The following is a 13,573-nucleotide window of genomic DNA, read 5'->3' as shown; positions in this document are numbered from 1 at the left end:
TGGCACAGGGGAACCAGCATAATTTATCCTCGTCTTTGAATTGTGTGATTTTTTTTCTTTTGTTGCGTGAGGTTATGTTTGTCAGTGATTTATCCAAGTGCATTATATGAACATTATAAATGCACCTTGTTGGATACATTTCGGTAATAGTTTTTCCATGGCATTGGAAAGGTTTAAACAGTGAATCGAGGTGATTGCATGTATTAATGGATCTTAGAATACTTTGACGCGGCGAGTGTTTACATTTCTGAAGTACGAGAGAAGTGCCATGGCGGGAAATCGTACAAGGATAGAGTCATAGGAAAGTTTGATTTTAAGGGCATCGGCTACTTTCTGTGCAAATACAAGGCATCTAAAATGCATACAGTATAGTACTCCAATGAATAAAGCACTTGCACATGGGAGCCAGCATAGATTTCTCCTCGTCTTTGAATCGTGCTTTTTTTTCCTTTCTTTCGTTGCGTGAGGTTATATTTGCCAGTGAGATATGCAAGTATTATTTGAATACTGTAAAGGCACATTTTTTGATAAATTTTGGAAATATTTCTTTTTTCATGGCATTTGAAAGGTATAAACTGTGAATCAAGGTTAACTGCATGCAGTAATGGGCCTTAGAATATTTCGTAACGCGGCAAGGGTTGGTACTTCTGAATTGCGCATTGGCGGTTAATTCGAAATCACGTAATTCGAAGTCCGATTTTTGAGTCCCAACGACTTCGAATTAACGAGGTTTTACTGTAAAATGCCAGTAAAAGGAAACCCAGTGGAATATTGCAGTCTCTTCGTGCTCTCCACTCCTTGATTTGTCCGGCTTGTTGGCTGAATGGTCAGCGTACGGACCTTCGGTTCAAAGGGTCCCGGGTTCGTTTCCCAGCCGGGTCACGGATTTTAACAGTAATTGGTTAATTCCAGTGGCCCGGGTGTTTTGTGCTGTCCCCAACATCCCTGCAACTCACACACCACACATGACACTATCCTCCACCACAATAAGATGCAGTTACCTACGCATGGCAGATGCCACCCACCCGTCATCGGAGGGTCTGCCTTACAACGGCTCCACCAGGCTAGAAAAAGCCACACTAAATTATTACTTCTTGCTTTGCTACGTTCCTGCAAAACGTGCTGATTATACACATTATTCAGGTTCAAGCGTATTTCCTTTGGAAAATTGTGCTATAAGGTGGCTTGCAAATTCGAAAGTCATTGAACGTGCTATAGAAATCCTACCTAATGTTGACAAATATGTGGAAGGAAAAAACAAAGACAAGAAAATCCTAAACTGTAAGAGCTTCAAAATAGTGTCAACTTCACTAAGATAATGTATGCACTTCCTAACAATATCTGACACTAAAACAAGAATAGGCACATTTTTAGCAAGAATAAAAGAAATTATTCGCAGCTAATGACTGGCATAAGAAGGATTTCATGGCTGATCATGACCACGGTGCTAATTCTTGCAGGGTCACATTGTCACTTGACTTTCATGAACTATACTGACATATGGTACACAGACGAACTATATACCAACCAACACAGAGATATAAATAAAATTACATCTACACTGAAGACTATTAAACCTATACCGCACATGCTGAGCCAGGTACCTTAAGCACGTGGCTGCCACATGGTGATGTATTGTAGACAATACTACACTACTACTGGTACTATAATGATTTATGTATGTATGTATGCATGCATGCATGCATGCATGCATGTATGTATGTATGCATGGACAGTATAGAAAATTTAATCAAAAGGTAATGATTTTCCAATCCCACCTACCACTCATTTCATCAGTAACTAAACAATTCTGCTGCAAGGTTTAATTACAAGCAGTAAGATGCTTCTCCGTGTGGCAAGAATTTGAGCCAATTTTATTAACTAACTAATTAGAGCAAGAAATAAATTCTTAATGCCTAAAAATAAGCATGAATACTGCCTCTTTACCAACAACTACAGTTCTTGGTTTTTAGCATTTGCGATAAAAACAAACTACGTGGTAGTATGTAAATGGGCTTTCATCTCATATGACCCCTACGAGTGGTTTTAAGCAATATAATGCGAAATTGGTTCCAAATGAGAATTTATATAATTTAGGCTAAATAGATGTGAAATGCTCTGTTTCATACAAAATAAACATGTATCTTTTTAAAAACGTCTACATTAGGCCGATTGCAGAGACAGTATTTAGACGACCTGTACGGCTAAATAATGCTTAAGTATGGCTGCCGCATTGCAGACACATTATTTATCTTGGACACCGTCTAAAACCAATGTTCAACTGGTCATGTATAAACACTGCAAAAAGCACAGTTTAACTTCAACACTGCCAAGTAAACACACACAACAGTGAAAACTAAAAAGTAGGTTGTATGGCATTTTTATATATATGTAATCGTATAAGTTTTCGGCAACTATCAGATGGGAAAAGGCAAGTCGTGGTGAGGGTGGTGATTATTGTTTAAAGAGTAAGAAGATCCGTGGCCATAATAACAACCCTAGTATTTGTCTTGTGTAAAAATAGGGAAACTAAAGAAAACAATCTTTAGCGCAGCCGATGATGCGTTTCGAACCTACAACCTCCACAATGCAGCTACATCTATGTGGCCCGTACAACACAATCCGTTACACATTACTATCCCTTCATCCTCCCCTCGTCGAAGCTACCATACTTATGAGTAGATAACACTCACTGTAACAATGCTATAATCAAGGCTACACTTCCACGTACCATGGCGTCGCTTTAGTGTCAATAATATGATGAGATTTAATTTCCACTTGAGTGACACCCTTACCTGTGGGCACGTCATGTTCATGCTTAGCCATATTTGAGTAATGTGTAGGAAGACAAACAGCTGACTGGCATTCGGCGCACACACCGATGAATTTCTATGGTTGTGACAAGCAAAGAGTTGCATGAAAGATACAGCAGATGTCCACTAGAGCGAGTGCGGCGTATAAGGAGAGCCCCGCTATAGCGACAATTTTTGGCGGTCCCTTCAAAATTCCTATATTAAACTGTGTGTTATCCTTCGGTTACAGCGAGAGCCCTATCACTGACGCATCCATCATTACGAGCAATTTTTTTCCGTTACCGATATTTATGCAGCCTAGCGATTATGTTGCATGCGATCGATCACCTTCGGTATCGTTTCCTCACTCTGTCCAGTAGCGAGTTCTCTAGTCAACATTCGAAGGAACTGCTGTGACATATAGAAAATTCAAAGTAAAATAACGTTTTGCGTAATAAATGCGTAAATAACTTGTCCGATAACACTTGAACCCTCGTTAAAAATAAAGACTGAGAAAACGATCGCTTAATTTTTATGCTAAATACCGCAATTAATTAACAATGGAATACACCTCAAGATATGGCAGCATGTATCATTGATTTCAAAGGTTAGTTTCTATTTTCTCGCATCTGTTAAATTTCAGAATATCATGTAAATTTATAGCGAGAAGGGTATTTTCTACTGGCGCTAGAAATACGTACCAGTACATATGTATTCGTGATAAATATAGTACGGTTAATTTACGTTCGGTGAAGCTGTTTGAATAAGAAAAAACTGGAATGTCTGTCACAAAATGCGATCGATCATCTTCGGTGCGGTATAATTTTCTCGCTATGGGCACTTGCGAGATCTCTCATAGACATTCGAAGGAGATGTCAGAGTTGATTAGTAACACCTGTCGACTGATGTTCTCAAGAGGAAATTCGAAATTAAAGAGAATAACACATTTTCGTAATAAATGCTTAAATAACGTGGCCGATAGCAGTAGTTTACTTGTTAAAAGTAAAGGCTGAAGTAAATGGTCTCTTAATTTTAATGTGACCGGTTACTGAAATTAAGTACATATGTAATACACCTCTACATATGGCAGAGTACTTCACTGATTTCAGAGGATAGTTTATACTATCTCGCGTTTGTTAAATTTTGGAATGGCCATTCCCATGTCAATTTTAGCTAGGAGGTTATCATTTCTCTACGTGCGTTTGAGATATGTTTTCATGTAACATATACGGTTACGTTAGATGACGCCGTTTGAAGAAGAAAATGGAAATGTTTGCCACAGAAGCCTGTGGAGTGATACCGCATTTCTCAGAATCCAAGAGGACAATTTTTTCTCATATGAAAAATCAAGATTTGTCATGCAATCATGGCCTTCACAACTACAGTAGTAAGTACGCTGCTACATTTCAAACCCCCTCCCCACTCGTGCGTGCACACAAAACTCATTGACGATATACGACCGTCCATTTATTATACATCGCTAGCCACGGCGACCGGTTGTACAGTGCCTATGTGTAACGTCACTGGGTCTCGGGAAATAGTGAAGAGAGAATGACATTCTATTAGCCTCAACACAATCATTTCTCAAATCTGCAGAATGGCATCAAAAAATTCGAGCCTTCAAATTCTTAGAAAGGTCATGGCTACTCAGTAGCAGAGTTATAACAACTCTACTGTACTTGACGCTTAGAAAACTTAAGTTTTATAGATACCGGTAGCAGGAATATTTTCGTGATGGATCGTTGTACTGTAAAGATACGTGGAACAGGTGTTGCCGGTAAATTCTCAATGGATGCTAGTCGATATTATGATGCCAATTTTAAGTTAATGGTTATTAAACACTCGAAAATGTAGAACAATCACGCAGCCGCAGGGAAATACGGCATAGGCCTAACTAAAGCCAATATTCGACGTTTGTGGGATGACAAGGATAGCTCAAAAATGCGTACTGCACAAAAAAAAGCATGCAGTGGTCCGCAACAAGGGCGCTTTTAAAGAACTCAGATGAAATTGAGAAGTACCGGTATGTGCACAAAAGCGCAAGGGGAGAACTGTGATACCACAGCGCAATAAAACTCATTCGTGGACCTTAATGTTCTCGATTAGGCCTATACATCATTAGCGGCTGAAATTGGCCGAAGCCGGCAAGTGAGATGTGCGTGTAGCGGTAGCCAATCACTGTATATTTGACGCTGAGTGAAAGTAACAGTTTTATAGTAAGCAAGAATATTTTCCTGATGGATCATCGTATTGTAGAAACGCATGAAATAGGTATTGCCGGCAAATTTTCAACGAGTTCTCTTCGATATTATGATGCCAATTTTATGGTAATAAAGAATGATTGTGCAGCCGTAGAATAATACGCCATAACTTTAGCCAATGTTCAGCGTCTAAAAATAGTCAAATGCGTACTATATAAGAAAGGCATTCATATTATTTTACAAAGCACTTTTTAAGACTGATTAACATTTTTGAAGGAAAAAGTAGATTCGAAAAATACGGTACTATAATTTTCTCAGAATGAAAATAAACACACACTTTAGAGTAGTATCAGATTTTGAAAAATAACAAATAAGTTAAGCCATAGAATGGATATTATCCACGCAGATGCAAGTTATGAACAAAGTGATTGCTGTTTACACTGTTTTTAATGTGCAAGGGGGTTTTGCCGACTTGTACAAAAAACGGTTGTAGCGACAATCCGTTATAGAGAGTAAATTTTCCGCTGTTATGAATTCTCGCTATAACGGACTTTTACTGTACTTCTGTCTCCATTTTCAAACCAAAATGAAACTTTAAGCGATGTCTAGTTAAACATAGAGTGAATCTTGTTCATGCAATGGAAGATCGTGCTCAATTTAGACGTCGTTTAGGTAGATGTTGTCTAAGGCTTAAAACTAGTCATCATTTCTGCAATCGGCCCTATGTTGTCATTTCTGTGGAAATTATTAGTAGAGTGCCTTAAATCTTTCAATGAGAGGAATATCTTTCAATGTGTGGAGTATCTTTCAATGGCCAAAGAGAAGTGCAAATAACAAGCAAACAGCTTAGTACACCTTCAAGCACACGCGTTCATTCACTTTGTGTTGACCCCTGATAACAGTCTGCTGTTCTTGACATAGGTGTTGAGCAACAGTTCTGTTTTTAAAGTACGGTAGCGATTTATTATCTGGTAGCCGAAGAACAGCGTGCCGAGAGTTACAAAATGGAACATATTTATGTAAGCGCTACAAATATATTCATGTGTCGACTTTGCAATAAAATTATGCCCATTTTTAACCAATTTGCTGCAAAACACTAAATTTGAGAAGTATAGATGCTACAAAACACTGCATGTGAAAATCAAAGCACTAAATCTCTGATTTTTAAATGCTATAAACCAGTAACTCTTCAACCTAATAACAAAATGAAAATATATGTCCTTACATGAACGCCTCCATTGTTCTTAGTTTCCGTCTTCTTTCCTTTGCCATCATCTTCCTCTTCCTCGTCATCATCCTCTTCTACTTCATCTACTTCTTCACCTTCTTCAGGTTCTTCATCCTTAGAAACTGTCTTCACTTTTCTCAGTTTCTTAACCTTTTCTTTCTTATCCGTAGTCTCTCCCTCTTCCAATTCACCATCTTCTTCAACCTAAATCGAAACAGATATAAAATGCAAAGTGTAACAAAACCATCAAGACAGCTTTCATTAACATAATATTCAGTACCAATGAAATAATAATTGGACAATGAATGGATATATGCATTACCATAGTTAATATTCATACAAACGACAAAACTTGCTTTTCAATAACACACTGATTATTAAATGAACAAATCAAGCTAGAAACACTTAGTCTGTCCATCACAAAGAGGATAGAATAGAATAGAGATGTAACTCAATGATGGATTTAGGTACAAAGCCACACAGCGCTAGTAGTTTCAGTCTGAAGTTTGAGATAGCACCACAGTATGCAATGTGTGCCATACCCGACTGTTATTAACAACAGATAGCGCAGAAGTAATATCCCGTGTAGTGACGCATATCTGGTTATGCTTACAGCTCTGCCCTCACCACTTATTTTTCTTTGCCCCTTGACCCCCACCCCTCCCGGCGATTATAATGCAGTTCTACTACTTCCATACCCAATACATTGTAATTCATATAATTTTATTTTACAAGTACTTACTATGGTGTAAATAATGATCTGATACCCCTAGTTCGTATGGTATACTATGTTATTAAGAACATAACCTCACGCCTCAAAGCAGCTTTAACTTCAAATGAATGATTGACACATTAACACAAAGCTGATATAACAAATAAGAAATCCCTTCAAAATCAAGACAGCAAAGCACACTGTATGCAAGAGAATGGGGGTATCACATAAATATCGAAGCACAACACAAAAATAACAAATGCACTGACACAGGAAATACATTATTATAGAATCACTCAGTTTCCAGTCCCTGAGGTATACTCAAGAGGATTTCAGGGGGACTGGTGAAGATATATTTCTAATAAACAAGCACAAGGAACAAAGAATTACAGCACAAGCACATGGAATTCAAACAAGAGAAATATTGTAGCATCATGGGATCTATCGCTTAAAATCGATATTAGTTCAAACAAGGTTAATCGATTGAGTCAAGTCTGATTCAATGCAATCCGGGAATATTATCTCCATAATACTTCACATTATACAACCAATTCTTTGTCAGAAGGACCCATTGATTGAGGTTAGACTGGAAATACTTCACTTTGAGACGAACAGCCTTTCTTTATCTTTGCATTTAAAATGGAAAATTCTAAATTCCCATGGAGAGAATTAGATATTTTTCACCAACAGAGCAGAGCAAAACACCTGAAAACCCTTACATCTGGCTATGTTTTGATATCTCTGCATTTAAGCCCTGCAGACCACAGGGCTTGAGTTCTAGCTGTGCTTTTGTCGTCGTCTGCCCCTTTTAGCATACTAGATTGTGTTGTTAGTGGCCTCTTGAGCCTCCCTATTGGCCCAGTATTCCTTCATTTTCTCGCTGAATTCTTTCCTCTGATCAATTTCCGGCTCCTTTGTAGCTAGCTGATGTAACCGATGTTAGGAAAGGTTTAGTTTTGACGATTAAACGGTATGGATTCTTGTCAGTTATGGTGGCTTGATTAATATTAAGCTCTGCAAGATCTCTGTGAACTTGTTTGGTCCACGGGAATCCAGGAGCTTTGCCTTTGTTAGCGATCTTCAAGATCTTATGAGATAACCTATTAGGATCCATCCTGTGTAGGGGTCCATAGAAAGTCAGACGTCTTTTGATGGCATCTATGAGGTTTTCTTGATGCTGGTAGAGCTCATTGTTGGGTTTCTACTAGCGCTGTGAAGTGGAGGCGGACCTCCTGTTGATTGAATCAGATAATACGATTATAGCGCTCCTCCGGTGATCTCCGTTACTAGCGACGGAGGCAAAGCAGTTACGGAGCTCCGGAGGTTAAACGGAGGGCCGCCTCCTATTCGCAACAGTAGCTCCGAGTGTAGGGACGTAGTGAGCTGTAATTTCAAACTTACGTCCGTGAATGTAGGCGCCCTATAAAAATCGTAACGTACATACACAAAAATTGATCTATATCACCGATATTCCATACAAAGAACGTATAGTCATTCAGAATAATTAATGCATCCTCTCATTTGTTATCAAGAAAATTCAATTATATCGATATATAGTACATACCCCATATACCAGTAGGTATAAACCCTATAGATACAACAAACAATACATCTAAATAGGTTCAGATGTTTCTCAGAAAAGTGCAGGCGCTTCCTGTGCAGAACTTACACAGTACACTTCGTTCATTATTATTATCATTATTATGGAAATATTCCGTTTATATTGGCGTTAGAATACAGTAGTTTCAAGTTAAATTTGAATTCGCTTTTAATTTCTAGACATACGTTAAAACAATCCGCAAAGGACATACATAGGTAAGGGATGATTATTTACGAGCGGATGGAGGAGTTCAAGCGGTTCAAGTATAAGTGCTGCGCTGTAAAATATGGCACAAATGACTCATTAACACCGGCCTCGCGTTGTAGGTGGCAACGCGCCCGCCTGTCACCCGGCAGCCCCAGGTTCAATTCCCGGCTGGGTCAAGGTTTTTTGTTTAAATTATTAATATCCCTGGTCTGGGTACTGGGTGTTGTTTGTGTCATCCATAACGTTCCTTTCCTCGCATTGAACACTTTACACTACCGCCATTTACATAATACATGCAGGTTTCCACACATATGGTGCAAGTAGAGGCAACAGATCTTCAAAGGTAGACGCCCCGAACATATAGCATTTAAAAAAAGTTAAAGGAGTGCAGTTTTGCGTAATAATAGCGACAAGTTATAAATTCCTGTGAAAATGCTTGTTCATTCCTCCCGTATGAAGTTCACACTACACGCTTGTCATTCAATGTGGGGTTTTTTTTCTAGTTGTTTTATGTCGCACCGACACAGATAGGTCTTATGGCGACGATGGGACAGGGAAGGGCTAGGAGTGGGAAGGAAGCGGCCGTGGCCTTAAGGTACAGCCTCAGCATTTGCCTGGTGTGTAAATGGGAAACCACGGAAAACCATTTTCAGGGCTGCCGACAGTGGGGTTCGAACCTACTATCTCCCGAATACTGGACACTGCCGCACTTAAGCTACTGCAGCTAACGAGCTCGGTCATTCAATGTTTGTATGTAAGAATGCTATCTGTAATATCGTCCAATAATAAGGGTACCGGCATAAACTGAGGGGCCTAGTTTCTCACGATAATAGTGACAAGTTATAAATTCCTGTGAAAATGCTCGTTCATTTCTCCCGTACGAAGTTCACATTACGCGCTTGACATTCAATTGGAGGTTCTGATACATAATTACCTTTGTACGTAAGAATGCTATCTGTAATATCGCCAAATAATTAAGGTATTAACTGAGGGGCGTAGTTTTGCACATTAACAGCGACAAGTTATAAGTTCCTGAGAAAATGCTGTTCATTTCTCCCGTACCAAGTTCACACTACGCGCTTGTAATTCAATCAGAGGTTCTCTGGAGGCACAGATTGAAAGCGCCCGGAGCCTCCGCTCCGTAAACAGCACTATTTTCTACCATCGTCTTCCTTCTGGTAGGATCCTTGGCCCTATAATTCTTCTCAGGAATTTCCGTTCTTGCACTTCCAGGGTTCTCAGTGGGGTCTCTTTAGTTAGGGATAGGTAATCTGCTGCGTGGAGAACTGATAGTCTGACTACTGCATTATAATGTCTCAGTTTTACATTCTTTGATAAATGTTTTGAGGCATACAGTTTTCTGCAGGCATGGTAGGCCTTCTCTAATTTGATTTTCCTTTGTTCAAGAGCCGCTGTTTCACTTTCGTCCTCCGATATCCACTCTCCGAGGTACTTCACACTTTTAGCTCTCTTGATATGCTTTGTATTAATGACTCCCATTGTTGTAGAAGCATCTTTGATAATGGTGATAAACTCTGTCTTTCCAATGTTGATCAAGAGACCCGCTTTAGCTGCTATAGAGTGCAGTGTTTTGAAGCAGCATAGTGGCCTCATGCATGTCCTTTGCTAATAAAGTATGCATGTCGTTTGCTAATAAAGTAAGGTCATCAGCAAAGGCCAGGCATGGAATCCTCAAGTTGTCTGCCTTAAACCCGATCCTTAATCCGCTGTTCTCAGGTAATGACCTGGGCCATTCTCACTTAAATAATATGCATGAGATACCATCTCCTTGCCTCACCCTTGTTTTGTTTGTGAAGCTCTCTGATAATTGACCTCTAAACTTAGGAAGTGGTGATGTGCAGGGTCGCTTGCACCAACCATTAATTTTTTTTTTAGGTCCAGTTCTTTTAAGGTGTTGAAGAGTCTGATTCTATCCACGGAGTCATATGCCTTCTGAAAGTCGACAAGTCAACAAACATAGCTACCCAATGTCGGCATCTTTTCTTGCTATACTGAAGGACGGTCTTCAGATTTTGTATCTGTTCCGCACAAGACCTTGCAGTTCTGAACCCTGCTTGATATTCTCCTACAGCCCCATTCACAATGCAAACGTAACGTAAACTTAAAATTAACGTTAACTTAGAAGTTAGCAGCCATGTTATCTAATGGAACCATTTGAAATGCGCCGACGTAAACTTAAATGAGAGTCCGTAAAATTACAGCATTGCAAACTCCAAGCTCTTGCGGTTAATTTTACGTTAGGTTTAACAACCAGCCAATCAGAGCAGATGTAAACCTTATATTTTGTGCACGATATAATGAATTCTTTTAATGAAACACTTGTATTTCTCGTTCAGCACAATCTTTGTGTGTATATATGATAAAAGGAAAAAGAATTACAAAGACATTGTGCCGAAAAAGAATACGTGGAAATCAATATACTCTAGCAATAAAATCTGATGGAAAATGGCAAGAGACAAGCTTGCAGCTCTGGTGACCGGACGAGAGACAATCCCTTACATAGATAAAACAGTGTTGCTGTACATTTCTTAACATTATGCCAGACTGCTAGTTTACGAAAACTGTATCATCCAAACACCTCATCGGATTGTGATAACTAGGCGCATGTCGGTAAAGGAGACCTTACACTTCTTTTTATTAAGAAAGGGGAATCCAATCGTAAGATAGTGTTAAAACAGTTCAGGTTCAATCCGCATGTACAAAACGAACTGATGAGGGTCATTTCTTAGAGTAGATTACCGAAATCGCCCTGAGATAACCTGTTTTGATTCAAGGGATGAACCCATTTTCTGCACCGTTGTTTAGTTCTCCTTTTCATGTAGGCCTACACATTTCCCAAGAGCAAAGCAAGAGGTGTCTGAAGTAATATGAATTCCGCTACCATGTTGTTTGATTCCATTGAGATATTAAAATATAAAACAGCGAGATAACCTAAAACCCTATTTCCATGCTAAATAACATGGCAGTGTTTTGACTGGCTGTTGTGTACTCCTTACGTTCCTCCATTGAGAATACAACAAATGTTACGTTAATTTTACGGTTACGTTACATCGTTAAGTTTACAGGTACGCTTGCATTGTGAATGGGGCCTAATTCTTTATCCAGTTGTCTTGTTATGTGCCATTCCAGAATCTTGGAAAAAACTTTATACGATACTGCAAGGAGCGATATTCCTCTATAGTTGCTGGGATCTGTTTTGCTTCCCTTCTTGTGGACTGGGTGGATGACAGCTGATGTCCAATCATCTGGGAGCCTTTCCTTAGCATATATGTCCAGGATTACTTTGAGTATGTGCCTGAATGTTTGCTCACCAGCTTGTTTCAACATTTCCACTGCTAATCCACCTTCTCCAGGGACTTTGTTGTTCTTGAGAAGTTGAAGGGTATCTTAATTCTTCATAGATGTGAGAAGGGATGTCTTTGTTATCCGGGTTAGCTGGTTCTCTTAACTGGGAGGTGCTGTGCAGGTTCTTCAGCATTCGAAAGTCCTTGGAAATAATCAGCTAGGGTCTTAATGCAGTCATCATTGAGGCACAGTGAACAGTCTGTTCTCTGGACGTTTTCTTTTCACCCCTCTTATGATGCTGGAGAAAGCTTGTACTTCAATCTAGCAACCCGTCGGAAGGACATTTGATTGCTTTCAAGTCTTGCAAAAAGAAACATGAAAGACCGTAATGGGACACGTGACCCAATACTTGGAAGGAAGATGATGATAAATGCTTGTAGGTTGGCTTCATTTTTATGATGGTTCCATTTGAGCCATGCTACTCGCCTGGCTTCTATAGCCTCATCGCATTCGTAAGACCAACATGGGTGCTTGTTTCCTTTAGGTCTGTAGGGGATAGTCTTCTGAGAAGCACCTGTTATAGCATGCAGAAGTGGGTCTCATGTTCGAGTGGTGTTAACCTATTGATATATTGGTTCAGACTCTCTTGGTAACTTGCACTGTCTTTAAGTCTGGTGATATCAAACCTAGAAATCATCTTTTTCTTCATCATAAGCATTGACTCTCTCTTATACGGTGGTTTCAGATTCATCTTAACCATGGACAGGTAATGATCAAAGTCTATGTTAGCACCTCGTAAAACCTTCACGTTCATGTCGCTGTGGTGCTTCTTGTCTATTACTACGTGGTCAATTTGCAACTCTCCAATCATGCTGTTTGGGCTGCGCTATGTCATGGCTTTCCTAGGTAGGTGTTTAAAAGCTGTAGACTTCAAGAGTAATCCACACTTCGTGCACAGATTGATTAGCCGTTCCCCATTCTTGTTGGTTCTCTTATGGACGGTGTGTATCTTCCTACAATCTTCCGGTATTCCTGTTCTATCCCAATCTGAGCATTGCAATCTCTTAGTAATATAGTTGTATGATGATGTGTGGAATGTGGTATAGGGTTTCCTCAAGGGTGTCCCAATACCGATCTGTAGTCTGTGGGTTTTTCTTGTTAGAATCATTTGTCGGAGCAAGGAAGTTAACCGGAGAGTATCCCCTATTGCTAAACCTGAAGGATAATACTGAAGTTCTGTCACTGGGTGAGGAGAAGCCAAGTATGCTAGCAACTAGTTTGTGGTGTAATGCGAACCCTGTCCCCAGCAAGGGTACATTCATCATGACTCTCTTACCAGGCTTTCCCTTATATATTCTATATTCTTGAGACTCCAAGGCATCTTCATCTGGGAACCTAGTCTCTTGTAAGGCTGCAATGCTGATGTTCTAGTCTTTCAGGATATCAAGAGTGTGTTAAAGTTTCCTGGTCTTGATCAGGGAGTTAATATTGATCGTAGCTAGGAATATGATGTTCTTTTTTCTTTTG

General features: G+C 39.5%; 1 protein-coding gene across 3 annotated transcripts in view; it reads right to left on the bottom strand.

Annotated features, from left to right (window-relative positions):
- LOC136878887 (zinc finger protein on ecdysone puffs) overlaps positions 1–13,573 on the bottom strand; it is a 298,143-nt gene that overhangs the window by 116,555 nt on the left and 168,015 nt on the right. For all 3 annotated transcript variants that reach the window (XM_067152463.2, XM_067152465.2, XM_068228848.1), the window contains one exon: positions 6,219–6,425. In XM_067152463.2, coding sequence (XP_067008564.2) covers positions 6,219–6,425 — 207 coding nt within the window. The remainder of the gene's footprint in view (positions 1–6,218; positions 6,426–13,573) is intronic.

This window comes from Anabrus simplex, chromosome 8, assembly GCF_040414725.1.
Source record: "Anabrus simplex isolate iqAnaSimp1 chromosome 8, ASM4041472v1, whole genome shotgun sequence".
Classification (NCBI taxonomy): domain Eukaryota; kingdom Metazoa; phylum Arthropoda; class Insecta; order Orthoptera; family Tettigoniidae; genus Anabrus; species Anabrus simplex.
This window is presented reverse-complemented; position numbering and strand designations above follow the sequence as displayed.